At 39.7% G+C, this 13,599-nt stretch overlaps 1 protein-coding gene across 7 annotated transcripts in view; it reads left to right on the top strand.

The window, feature by feature from the left end:
* The window catches only part of astn1 (astrotactin 1), a 325,383-nt gene that overhangs the window by 143,662 nt on the left and 168,122 nt on the right, over window positions 1–13,599 (top strand). For all 7 annotated transcript variants that reach the window (XM_077557705.1, XM_077557701.1, XM_077557704.1 and 4 more), the window contains exon 15: window positions 4,441–4,568. In XM_077557705.1, coding sequence (XP_077413831.1) covers window positions 4,441–4,568 — 128 coding nt within the window. The remainder of the gene's footprint in view (window positions 1–4,440; window positions 4,569–13,599) is intronic.

Here is a 13,599-nt window from a genome sequence, read left to right as displayed (position 1 = left end):
CAAAACAAGTTCAGTCATTATTTAATGAAGTTTGAAGATGTTGGTGGCAAACAAATAAAAGTAGCATGTCCTGCCCTGCATCTTCGATAAAGGTCAATGGCAACAAATGTGTAACAGTATTGTGTCCTTATTAAAATGAGCTGTTAGCCCTTGAGACAAATTGTTTGAGAAAGAGGACAGATGGAAGGATCGCAGGAAAACCTCTCTGTGATGTTTGCTGGCATCTCTTCAAAGGCCGATACCCCTGTGGTCTAGAGTTGCACAAAACATCTGTCTGTCATTCAGTGATGATCAAAAGATGATACATACATATGAATTTTACATTCTGATATGACTTTTTTTAAAGGTGCTGGAGTTGTGGCCCTATATTTAAGTTTTCATACATCGCAATGAAAAAGCAGCATTTCAGTTTAGGCAATGTTACACAAACATTTTTGTTAATTGTAAACAGTCAAGCCAAGTCAAATTTAACGTGTTAATCTTTTATTCATCTGAGACAAATGGCATTTGTAGAAAGCATTGATTTGTTCTGTGGCCCCCAACAAGTGTTTCCATTAAGCTATCAAGAACAACAAAAACATGAAAGTGAGCAAAATATAAGAAATTTAATGGTATGTGCATGTGCCTTTTGGTGTGGCAAACACATATGGTATGGGGAATATGGTTCATATATGCAGCCGCACCCAAATCAAAATATAGACCATTTTCATGTGACGTCACAGCCTTCATGGGAACGCCCCCTCCAGGACGCTAAACAGCTAAATAACTATTTGCATCTATTGAAACCGTTAAAACTCATGAAGCGTAAAGTCCTGTATGTAATCGATTATCTTCTAAAATGGTCGTATCTTGCTGTGTGGTAGCTTGTACTAAAAGACAAGGGTGTAAACCAAACTTTTTATCACTTACCTGCTGTTGAAGATAGAAGATGGATGGATAGCAAGTGAAAAGACTGACAGCCCTCAAAGGATTCACGGATTCGCAACAATCATTTTTTTCCTTCCAAATTACCAAGAGTGAAAGTCAAATTTATTTACATAGGCCTTGATCACAAAAAGGTGTTAAGATTGTATTTTGTTCACTGAGTAATTAAATCAGACAAAATGCTGTGGGAAAGGTAGGAGGGAATACTAATAGCGCCACAACAAAACTCTAACCCACCTCTTTTGATAAGTTTAGGTGCAGCAATTGGCAGTCAGAACTACTTCTGACACAGATAATGATATATTCGCAAGCAGTGATTTAAAAAAAAAAAAAAAAAAACACATTTATTTTTGTATACTGATCCAGAAAATATGACAGGTTCTCTGTTATCAAATGTCTACAAACATAAGTTGCATTGAGACAGAAACTGATGCAGGACACCAAATAAATTGAGTTCAACTGAGACTCAATCTTGACAATAAAAACAATAGGATATCATGATTGAAAGGAAATATGAGTCATATTGCCGCAAAGCATATAACATGAATAATTACGTGGCTTAATGGAATACTTGTTGAAAATCAAAATGTTTCCGCAAAATTGCTATTCAATATTGATTTCCTGTTTAGATGCCTAAAATATTGTTTGAAAAATGCACTTTAATTTAATGGAGTATGCTGTTGTCACCTTTTGAAATTAATTCATTATTAAAATTCATGAAACAAGTTGACAAGCTTTTAAATACAGACATATACTACTATGTTAAAGGTGACATGCCACATACACACACACACACACACACACACACTCACATATATATATATATTGTATAATGTTTGATTTCCGTTAAGTCGGTTTGTGTCATAATGTACGTGAATGCGGGGAAGCGAGGCAGGAATGAAGTGCAAGAAGAGGAACTTTAACTCTTTCACTGCCAGACGTTTTCAGAAACGGGTTGTCCCCACTGCCAGCCGATTTAAGCATTTAGAGTGATCTTTCAAGGTCCACAGAAAATGTTGTGTTTGGACTATGGAAACACACATACTACCAAATGAAAGATTGGACTCTCAGCTTTCATCAGAAAAAAAAGTTTGTTTCTACCTTATTCCGTTCTTCAGTAATCAACAATAGAAAATGGTTACTTTCACCGAAATTCTCTCTTTTGAAACAAAAAACGGAGAAAAAGAGCTTTTTGTGAAACGATGTTATTTCATGCACTCTAGTGAATTGTACACTTCTTTTTGTCCATGAATGATGCCACAAACACCTAAATAGTGCTTTACTTCTGTAAAACGCTTTCACCAACAATGAAAAAGTGTTTTTTGATTGCAAAATGCGTTTATTTCCATTCAACAGTGTAACAATTTGACAAAACAATTTCGCAAACTATTTACTAATGTGTGCAACTGTGGTACTATTTACAATTATGTGGATGTTTCAAATACAGTTTTTCTTTTTGTAACGCGCTCCTGCGTACAAGGAGACGCCAGGACTCGCACACAGTTTACTTTCACTTTCACATTGGTCCGTTTTGCGTGCAAACGTTACACTTTCTTGACGGCCTTTTTTTCTGGGGAATAAAAAGCAAGTAGCAGACTGTACACACTTCCTCCGATGAATATGCATTGGACTCGGGGCACTCTCCGTCGTCCGATCGAACGTCCGCCTGATTCACCTTCATCATCATCGAGGATGATCACCGTCGTCACCAATGCACTATTTTAGCGTTGGTCGATGCCTTTCGTCTTGTAAGTGTAGAGCTGCTTGCAAACGCTCGCCATTGCCCGTTCCCTCCTCCATCTAGCTCCATCTAACGTCTTCTACTGCCGCGTCAATGCTTTCCAACCACAGAGTCACCCTCATCTTCATCATCTATGATGATCATCGTCAACAATGTGCTTTTTCAGCGATGCTTTTGGTCTTTGAAAAAAACGTCTCGGGTGTGAGCTCCTCGCGACCGGCCGCCATTTTTCCTTTGTCTTCCATTCTCATCTCCTGCTCGACGCTCTAGCTCCGCCTCTACTGACGCCCACCCGATCTTGTCAAAAGAGAGTCATCGCTGCCCTCTAGGGGCCAAAAATAGTCATTAGGCACAACAGACAGACTTGAAACTTTCATCAGACATGCGGAAGGGTTTCCTCTACCCGTTTCAAAAAAAAAAAAAAAAAATCATTGGATGACGTCTTTTGACGTCATTGGCAGTGAAGCGTAGGTTTTTACTTGACGTCTTTAAACGTCAGTGGCAGTGAAAGAGTTAATAACACATAGTGGGAAAGGTGAGCAGACAGACTGGTCGCCATGACTGGACAGGACGAGAGTGGACTGGTCACCATGACTGGACATGATGTAAGAAGACTGGCAGAACGTGGGCGACTTGGTTAGCTGTCGTGACGATTTGGCGGTGACGAAGGCTACGTAGCAGTGACGGTGAAGGCAGCTTGGCGGTGACCACGAAGGCTACTTGGCGGTGAAGACGAAGGCTACTTGGCAGTGAAGACGAAGGCTACTTGGCGACGAAGTCTACTTGGCGACGAAGTCTACTTGGCGACGAAGTCTACTTGGCGACGAAGGCTACTTGGCGACGAAGGCGACTTGACTGAGACGAACGCGACTTGACTGAGACGAACGCGACTTGACTGAGACGAACGCGACTTGACTGAGACGAACGCGACTTGACTGAGACGAAGGCTAGACCCACAAACTTGCACACATAACTTGGGCAATGCTCCCACACTGACAGGACAAACAACATAACTAAAGACACCAACACTAATGAGACACACCTGGGGGAACACAAGTGGCTGAGGGCACTGATTGGTCACACACAAGGAAGGGCAGACACACACAGGTGGACGTGGTTAGACATAACGAGATATGGGAAGAAACCAGGAACACGAGACACAAAACACCAACAACAGACAAAAACACCCTTAATAAACAAAAACCCAACCCCGACAAAACCGAAACATGACAGTATGCAAGATAAGTAGGGTTGTAAATGTGCAAGATGTCATTTTCCCAAACTATTTTCATTGGTCACAAATAACTGATTTACACCGATCCGTTTTGTCATTAATTAAAAAATAAAGAAATCAATATGGACGGTAAATAAGCTGTGCTCTGATTGTGTCTCTGTTTTCTTTGATTTCATATGGATAATAGTTTTCCTCTGATTGGTACCTGCTAATATGTGGGCATTTTTAATTCAGCGGGCATTTTTAATTGCGTACGCTGTGTTTTGCATATTTCATGGAGGATGGCAACACTGCTTTCACACATGACATAATACATTTCCGGGTTTTTGAGCAACACAGCCACACATACACACAGGTCACAGTTCTCTCTGGTAGTTGCAAAGTAGTGTCACCGTGGAGGTGTACCGACCCCAGCTGTGTGGCTTAAAACACGGTAATGTATTTGTAGCTAACATTTTATGACTGGTCTTTTCCCTCTCGTTTTTTGATACAGTATATTCTTTCTAAAAATAACTTCCTCTTATTTTGTTCCACTTACCAGACAGAAAAACTTTGCTCGAGGTATTGAGCAGCAGCTTCCAGATGGCATGGTAGTGGCATCTGTGCCAACAGAAGTTCAGTGTCACGAGGACCTTTTAGACCCTGTGCCTGACCCAGAATACCTCTCAGGTAAGAAAACCACACAAGAACCATACTGTATGTGATCATTTATGGTATTTTTCTGTCTGTTTGTTTTGTTGTCATTTTTTAATAACCTTGTATGTGGCAGATGTTGGACCAGCAGTGACAAGACTCTTTTGTTGGGGGCATAAGCAGCCAAACTCACTGGTCTCATCCTTACGTAATAGTGCCAGCCATGTTTTAAAAACTCATTGGCATTTTAATTCTGAATGAAGAATGTTAAGAAAACCCTGCTTTCATTAATTAATTGAATAATTAATCTGACTTTAACACTTTTAACAGTTTATCTCTGAAAGATAACATGTCCATTGCCATTTCACACTTGAACAAAGCATAAAGTGTCTACCTACAAGTCGTGATAAGAGAAAAATTGAGAATACAGTGGAACCTGCAGCGTCAAACATAATCCAAGTGTAGAACCTTTGCCATCATAACTGCCCAGACAATTTTGTCACAAGCTTTTCAATGTTCTTATCTGTCATACAAATAAGTTAAACCACTATGCAAGTGTGCCATGGCACTTGAGTGGATCATCAAGGGTGCGGTGAAGAGTTGGCCCCAAATTAGTATTCATGAAACACAATTATTTGTCATATGCATCTACCTATGCCAAGAATGTATAAACCCATATCTCACTGAGTGCAAAGGGTGTGGAAATGTTTTTTTTCATCAGGGTTTGTAAAAGGCAAATACATTCACCAGGCGTTCGCTAAGTTTTTCTTGCCACAAAAATGTTTTCTTGTTTTCTTGTGAACATGTTCTTTGAGACAAAAAAAATCGTTTGGTATGAACACAGAGCTTAAGTGTGCTGAGCTGCTCAGCTCCTCCCTGTCCTCCATGCCACCTAAGAGAAACAAAGACAAACACAGGGAATAGCCAACAGAAACAGAAACAGAGTAGATCATGATAGCTTACAATCTTTTGAGCATTTGACTTTGCAGCCTCCACTTTCTTACAATGTAGTGTACAAATAATAGTTATCATGACTTTTGACTTGGTACTCACTACCTTGAGGTGACCTCAGCATATTGAAAGCTGAAGCAACCCCAAGGTCCTACTACAAAACCCCACCACTGCCACAAACCCTGCAACCGCAACTATAACTCAAAATATGCCAGTTTTAGTTGGTGACTAGTTAAGAGGAAGAAAAGAGCCAACGAAAACATCACTCCCTATCTTACATTACTGTACTGTATGCTTTAGCCACAATTTTCACTAAACAACTATGAACAAATGTCAATTATGCAGAAGGGTGCGTTATAAAAACAAATTGTCCTCAAGTGGACATTAGTTAATTTCTTTCCTTTCGCCAAATTAAATGCCAAGGACACAAAAATGCACAACACTGTGCTCTAACCATAGAATTATAAGTGATAATTATTTTAGTGCAATTAACAGCTGCTTTATGAATTGAACCTGATTTTAAAAAGCTCCTAAATTACACAGTTTGAGTGAACCATGTCTTCCTTGCTGATTTACACATTATGAGGCTACCCTAACAACTTGATCGACCTGTAAGATACATGTGGCAAAATGTTTAACAACTTCCACAGACAAATACAGAATGTAACATTTAACTATTCAATGTGGTACTGCTTACATGTTGAAAGTTGCAGAAAAAGAAGGCACTAGCCCCAAGCTCTTTTATAGTTATGCTCCTCAATAAGCGACATGCTGTTCCACCACCTTGTCAGAAATGATCCAAGTATCACATAAATGCGTCATGAAAGCTGACAAGGTTTCGCTTCATGAATGCACCCAGTGGAGCCTCAGGCAGAACACATGAATTAGTTGAGTTCATAGCCTGGCCATTTTTAACACAACCTATTGTAAAACAATTGTTTCATACGACAATGGTGATTAGTATGGGGACTTTTATTCCCTGCTGTGAAGGAATCTATCATATGAATAGTTGCAATGAAACTTTGCTGAATGCATATTGGGGATGCCCGATACCAGTACGAGTACTCAACTCTTGCGTAGTCACCGATGCTGATACCAAGATGCCACTAGTACTTAACACATACAATTTCCTCAAAAAACAATGACAGATCATTTTTTTTAAAATCCCAGTATATTATTTTTCCATTGCATGAAATTCATGGTAATATTGTATTTTTTTCATTTCTAATCTCGAGTTCCTGATAATAAAGGCCTAGATACACCAATCCGACATCGGGAGTCTGACAGCGTTGGGCCGACGGCACGCGCCGTCTGATCAGTGAATAAATGAATGTCGTAAAGTTGGAGTTGTAATACGTCGGGGTTGGGTGGGCGGGGTGTTCATTTTCAGCAAATTTGACATGTTGAATCTGCGTCAGGGCATAGCTAGCGAATCAGCGCAAGGGGTAAGAAGAGGAAGTGACGAACGAGGATAACCAGTACTGATAACCATCCTGAACCATTTTTTTTCACTCATTTTGCGCATTGTCACCCTGCTGTACCCTCCACATTTGAACGTCAATAGCTGCGTTTTCATTACAGTTTTTCCGCAAAAATAAAAGCGATATTGTACTATTTCGATAAAGTACAATTTTGACTTGCCGGTGTTTGCATTGATGAGCGTTTGGCTTCTGAAGCGCAATTCTAGTAATGTCCCAATGGTAATGGAAACACCTAATGTCTGTCTGGACATAAGATCGGGAAGATGATGTTGTCTCTTTGGTTCAAAAGGGACTGGCATTGTATGATATTACCGTGAAATTTTGTGTGGTTTCTCCTTATTTTGCGCCTTTGCTAATCTTTATACAATCACAAGAGCGAGGGTTGACAATGACAGCATTATACGATACTGTGCAAAAAAACGTAGGGTTTCATTTTAGTGGGAGGACATCGTGAGAGAAAAAGTAACCGGTGTAGGTACCAGATGTGATCGGGCTGCTAGATTGTATCGGGGTCGCCTACAGATGTGGTCACACTACAGGATTGGCTGGAAATTGTCCGTTTACAATTGTTCAATAAAGGTATATGACGTCAAAACATTGAAAAGAAAATATTAAAGATGTCATTGAAATAACAAAATGTATGGACTAAAATTGTAAAATAAATGAATAAAACTAAGAATAAAAAAGCAGGATACTTTAAGATTGACGAAATCATAAAAATAGATTGAAGCGCCTTCACGCTTGCCCGTGACATGAGTACAGCAGCGCTAATGAAATACGCGATTCAATTTGGTTTGGTTTCTTTCTTAGCTGTTCACAAATCACAATACTGTACATCACAAAAACAGTCTTAATGATAATAGAAACACATTAACAATCTAAACTGACAGACTTTGTCACATCTCAGGCAATTAATTTTGTATTTACAATTTATTCAATCTATTTTATTATTTATTCAATACATCTTGCGTTTATATTCTTTATATTTATTTGCGTCTTTACAATTTCAGTCCATACATTTTGTTGTTTAAATTACATCTTTAATATTTTCTTTCCAATGTTTGACGTCAACTGGATGATTTCCGGCCAATCCTGTAGCGTAACGTGTTCGTTAGACTGTATTGGGTCATATGTTTAACTTGATCTTTTTGTCATCCCAAATTAAATGTCAGTCATTTCCGTTCCACTGATCGACTTCCAGTGGGTTTCAATTTAAGCTCATTGAAATCAAATGTGCAGTCATAAAAACTGCATTAACTGGATATAGTTTTAAGTAACAGTTTACTAATTTTAGCTATCATAAAAATAGTCACTTTTATTGTTAAAACAATGACATGCTATTTAAACATGTTTTTGTTAATGCCCAATGCATCTATTTTGTTAGTGTGGAAGTGGAAGTGGAAAATGAAATCAGCTTGATGAGCGTGACTCCTTAGATTTATGAGGCAAGAAGGGGGACAAATAAAATGGGTAGAAAAAGTTAAAATAAATCCAATAAAAGCTGTACACATCCCTAAGCAGAACAAACGCTCCTGTCACAACAGCACGTCGTCTCAGGTTGTCTCTGACACTGAAATAATCCGGAAGGCTGGATAAAACACTAAACATTCTTGTTTCATCCCTTGCGGGGACTTGTTCTTCAGAAGAATTGTTACTTAAAGCAACAGACAGTCAAAGGAAAAAGCAAAATACATGCATAACATGAATCATTTGATGCTAATTGAACTAATATATGTTGCCATCTTGTGTTAAATACCAAATGATAGATGCATTGTCAACATATTATGTGGGGCATTAATAATATGCAGTAAGCACATTTTACAGATGGCCCTGATAACGGGTTTGTTCTTTTTATCTATGATAAAAACATTTAATGCAGTATTTCTCCACCTTTATCGAGTCAAGACATTGATTATAGTTTAGATTTTGCTGAGAATTGTGTGATCCATCTTTTTCCTTACTACCTTTGCATCCCTTGCACCTGTCCTCTTGGCCTCCTTATTTCCCTCCTGTGCTTTCTACCACAGTGCTCTCTCACCCCAGCAAGCTGGCAACACATGGCTCCCATTCAACTCCTGGCTGGCTGTCGGCATTGTCACTTTGCCCGCAGTTAATTGCAAGACTCAGGTTTTTGTCCATCAAATACAGAGGTGTACCCTGAGGCTTTGTCAGAAAGTGTAACATCTATTTAGCCACATTAAGAGCATGCCACACCCCAATCCCGCATTGATTCAGCCAGGGTTGGTTGCTCTGGTCAGTATATTTGTCACAATGTCAGCAGTCCTTGTTCCAGCTCTCCCTGGCCACCACAGGGGTGAAATCATTCATCTTCCTATTCATCTCCAGGCTTTAAAGTCATTCATCGTGAGGCCAGAGACCTCCATCAATTATTCCAGAGGGGGGGGGGGGGGAGCTTTTGAAAGGCAAATACATCTTGATTTAATTGGGAAGCAACCATGCTCTGGGCTGCTAAGCAGATTTCCCCTAAGATGGCGCTTGAGCAACAACTGATCGGTATAGAAAAGATAGACAAAGCGGAGCACACAAAAAGGAAACAATAGTGAAGAGAAGAATGGCAAAAAATACAATTAAAATGTGTGCACCACATGCAGGCAGTACAGAACAAAAGCCTTAAAGAGCACCCAAAAATGAATATGGAGCGGTGATAAAAAAAAAAAAAAAAAGACCATTGGACGGGGTATTATTGTGTCAAATGATAAGGAAAGCCAAAAACAGGTTGCAGGATCTTGTGCCCTTAGTGCCGTCTGTGAGCAACACTATCATTTCACTGCCACTACTAACTGTAAAACATGCATCAAATATAGCTGTACATCTTTCAGTGTAAAACAGAACAAAGAACGCCAAAGGTAAAATGTTTGTCCCTGACAGTCACCACAGCTTTCGAGCCGATCCTCTGTCATTTCTTATCAAAGCTGAAGATGATGCTTATAGCTTGGGAAAAATGGCTGACACGAGGCCTTTTGTGGTGAAAAGAAGTGAGTTTAAACAGACAGGGATTTTTATTATAAGGCAGTTTTTTTTAGTTTTTATTTATTTTTGTTTCATTTAGGCGGCACGATGGCTGACTGGTTAGCACGTCCGCCTCCCAGTGCAGAGGACGTGAGATCGAGTCCAGGCTTCGGCCTTCTTGGGTGGAGTTTGCATGTTCTCCCCGTGCTTGCGTGGGTTTTCTCCGGGTGCTCCGGTTTCCTCCCACATTCCAAAGACATGCATGGCAGGCTAATTGAACTCTCCAAGTTGTCCATACTGTAGGTGTAATTGTGAGTGTGGATGGTTGTTCGTCTCTGTGTGCCCTGCGAATGGCTGGAAACCAGTTCAGGGTGTACCCCGCCTACTGCCCGAAGCCAGCTGGGATAGGCTCCAGCGGCCCCCGCGACCCTTGTGAGGAAAAGCGGTTAAGAAAATGAATGGATGGATGGATGGATAGTTTTATTTAAAGACATGCCTTAAGCGCAAGAGGGACAACACATTACATTATTAATGAATACAGTGACTAAAGTAAGTATTGAATCATACTTTATGGGCCATATGGTTCAAATATTTGTGCCAGATTAGAAAATAAAATTAAGTGGCTACATTCACACCCGTCGCCATCGGCGAGGCCAAAGGGGGTCCTGCCGGATCTATAAAAGTTAGGGCAGAGTGAGTACCATTACCAGGTATCGGTATCAGGCCCATACCCGGTCTTATTTCAAGGTATCGGTACTCATGACAGCAGCTGAGGGCGTCTGTTTTATGTTCAGGAACAAAAAAAATTGAAATTAGAAGAATAGAAAGTGTACATTATTTTCATGCAATTTAAATAAAAAATGCTATGGATGTATAGGTCTTAAATGTCAATGTTTTTTTTTTCTTCCTTTTCTGTCTCAGCATTTTCAACATAACAGCATATTCGACTGAATTTGGTATTCAGCATCGCAGATTACTAGAAAGCAGAAACACTTGTGTGAATAACCCATAGTGCCTAACTGGTTTTGTAGGTGGAAGTTTCAGCCACTGACCGCTGAAGCCGATTTGAGAGTTTGACAGTGAAAGGATAGCATACATATGACACTACTAATGTATTACTTACTTTTTTTCTTTGCTTTTGAACTCTTAAATAGGCTCCGGCAGCCAGCGGCTGAAACGTCCACCTACTTTCTCTGTCGGTCTGGCCAGGGGCGACTGCCACATCCTATACGGCTGAAACGTCAATATACGATTCAGCGCTCAAGGCGGTGTCCATATGTACTGAAAACGTTGTCTATGGGTAATACTTGCCAGCAAGTGTCTTGAAGGGTGCCGTTCAAAAATAATATCACAGTGGTCCCCAACCACCGGGCCGTGGGCTACTTTAGACCGGGCCACGGCGGGCCGCACTGTTGAAAGAATAAAAAACTTACTATACGTCTGGTTAATTGATTAGCCGAGGCTTAAAAAGTATTTATTTAGACTGGATTCTCTCTGTTTACGACGGACTCTCAACGCATGTCAAGATGCTCATTATCTCAGTCGTGTAGCGCTGATGCTAATCGACAAGTTAGCAAAATGAGTAAACAACAGACATATTTGGAGAGTTTCTTTGCAACGGAGAAAAGGCCCAGTGATGAGACAACACAGGAGCCTATGACCAAGAAGAAAAAAAAAGGTGCATGGACTTACAGCCACAGGTGATTCCCACGCATGATGGGCTCTACATCGAGCGTCTCTTAATTTAGCGTTATGGTGAGTTACTCATGAGCTTTATATTTGTTCTGTGGTGCCTTATGTTGACGGCGCCAACACATCATGCCCTCCTTGAATCTATCTGTCTCTAAAATGTGCCAAAATGGCGCATTTAAGGAGGGCGCTGCTAATATAGTTACATATAAATGTGGCTTCACATTTATTGGTATGTCTACAAAATACCCCAGTTTTTGTGTTGCTCGTATCATTCATAAGCATTACCTTATTAAAGCGTTGTTGTTACCCTTGTTATGGTGTAGTGAATTTGCGTTTGTTGTTGTGGCCATTTAATAATCAGCCATTCATTAATCAGACCCCCCCCCCCCAAAAAAAAAAAAAAAACTGGGTTGCTGGTCCGCAATAATATTATTTATTAGTAAAATGTTTGGGTTCAAAAGTACTTTTCAATTGTCAACTTTCCTTTCCATCCAACTCAACATTGCAAGTGTAATAAAATAGTTTTCCTGGATTCAAGGATAACTGTAGACAACTGTTTAGTGTGGTCATTAGTCAGCGACTGATTTTTCACTGGATGCCCTTCCTGGTGCAACAGATTGATATTTGTAAATCTGGGTTTGGGAGTGGCAATGCCAGATTATTTGGACACTGTCCAGGTATCAAACCTGCGTCGTTTGCATAAAAGGCAGCAACAAACAAATCAGTAAAGATACAGCATAATCTCTAAAAATGTTTACATTGACATTTTTTTTTCCCAAATGCAGAAGTGTCATATGTAAGGATAAAAGCAATAGGCAATGTGCATTTGAACATCTACGGGATTTACAAGATGAGAGTAATGTCAAGGTCATATGACTGAGCAAGAGAGTACATTTGATCAAACAACATCCCATGGAAATGAGAGAAAATATCAAGGAATGCGTTTGTAGGTGCGCCTTAGTGACACTGTCAGTGCTGATCTGTCATAACTGCAAATTAAAGCAAAGGGTAGCTCATTTCCATAGATATTCATCTGTATACACCAAGCATTAATACCATGTTGTTCACTTGAGTATTTTAATTTCTTGTGTATACAGTATGTATAAAAACAACCAAACGTCACTATTTTAAGAGCCATATGGTATATGCCACATGCAAACATGCACACTATTTTATTCATATTAAACATGTATTGTGGATGGTACTTCGTCGTGTGTCACTGTGCCCTGCGATTGGCTGGCATCCGGTTCATGGTGCACGAAACGACAGCTGGGATAGGCTCCAGCACGCTCCAACACCCTCGTGAGGCAGTTCAGATAATGGAAGGATGGATGATTTAAGTACAAAGTATTCTATTATTGCTGTTTTATTTTGCTGTCATGTAGACTTGCACTGCATCGTACTGACAATTCTATTCCCCCCACCCTTATTTGGCTACATTAGAGGCAAAGTATTTCACACAACTCTTGGTAGATCAAATAATCTCTGTCAATCAGAACTCAGCATTTTATCATTATTTTCTAAATGTCAAAAAACAGTAATGTGCAATTGGTCACATAGGCTTGTCAGTTTCAATATAGTAAATCTTGTTGTATGAAAGGGGATTTTCTGACAGGACTTTTTTTTTTTTTCCTGAGTTTGAACATAGAGCCTAAATGTTCCTTTTCTGTAATGTATCAACCGACTGTTGGAAGTAAAACCTCTTCTTTTAAGAGTTTTATTTGCGATTTACCGTATGATTTTAAGTGCCAATTGTTCCAAAGTCAGTTTCTGTTCATTAATAAAACATGGTTCTTGGTCCAGATTGCAGTTTAGGATAATGAATAGCATTGCAATTAGTGTGTTTCAATATGTAGCCCCTTGATTAGATTCGAATTGATCACAGTCTTCTCAGGAGGTCAAGCTCCATATTTATTGTTCTTTTCTTAATTAGAATATGCAGGGTTGTTTTCATCAAGGCAATGATCAGCAGC

The sequence above is a fragment of the Vanacampus margaritifer genome, chromosome 2 (genome assembly GCF_051991255.1).
Source record: "Vanacampus margaritifer isolate UIUO_Vmar chromosome 2, RoL_Vmar_1.0, whole genome shotgun sequence".
NCBI classification, from domain to species: Eukaryota; Metazoa; Chordata; class Actinopteri; order Syngnathiformes; family Syngnathidae; genus Vanacampus; species Vanacampus margaritifer.
This window is presented reverse-complemented; position numbering and strand designations above follow the sequence as displayed.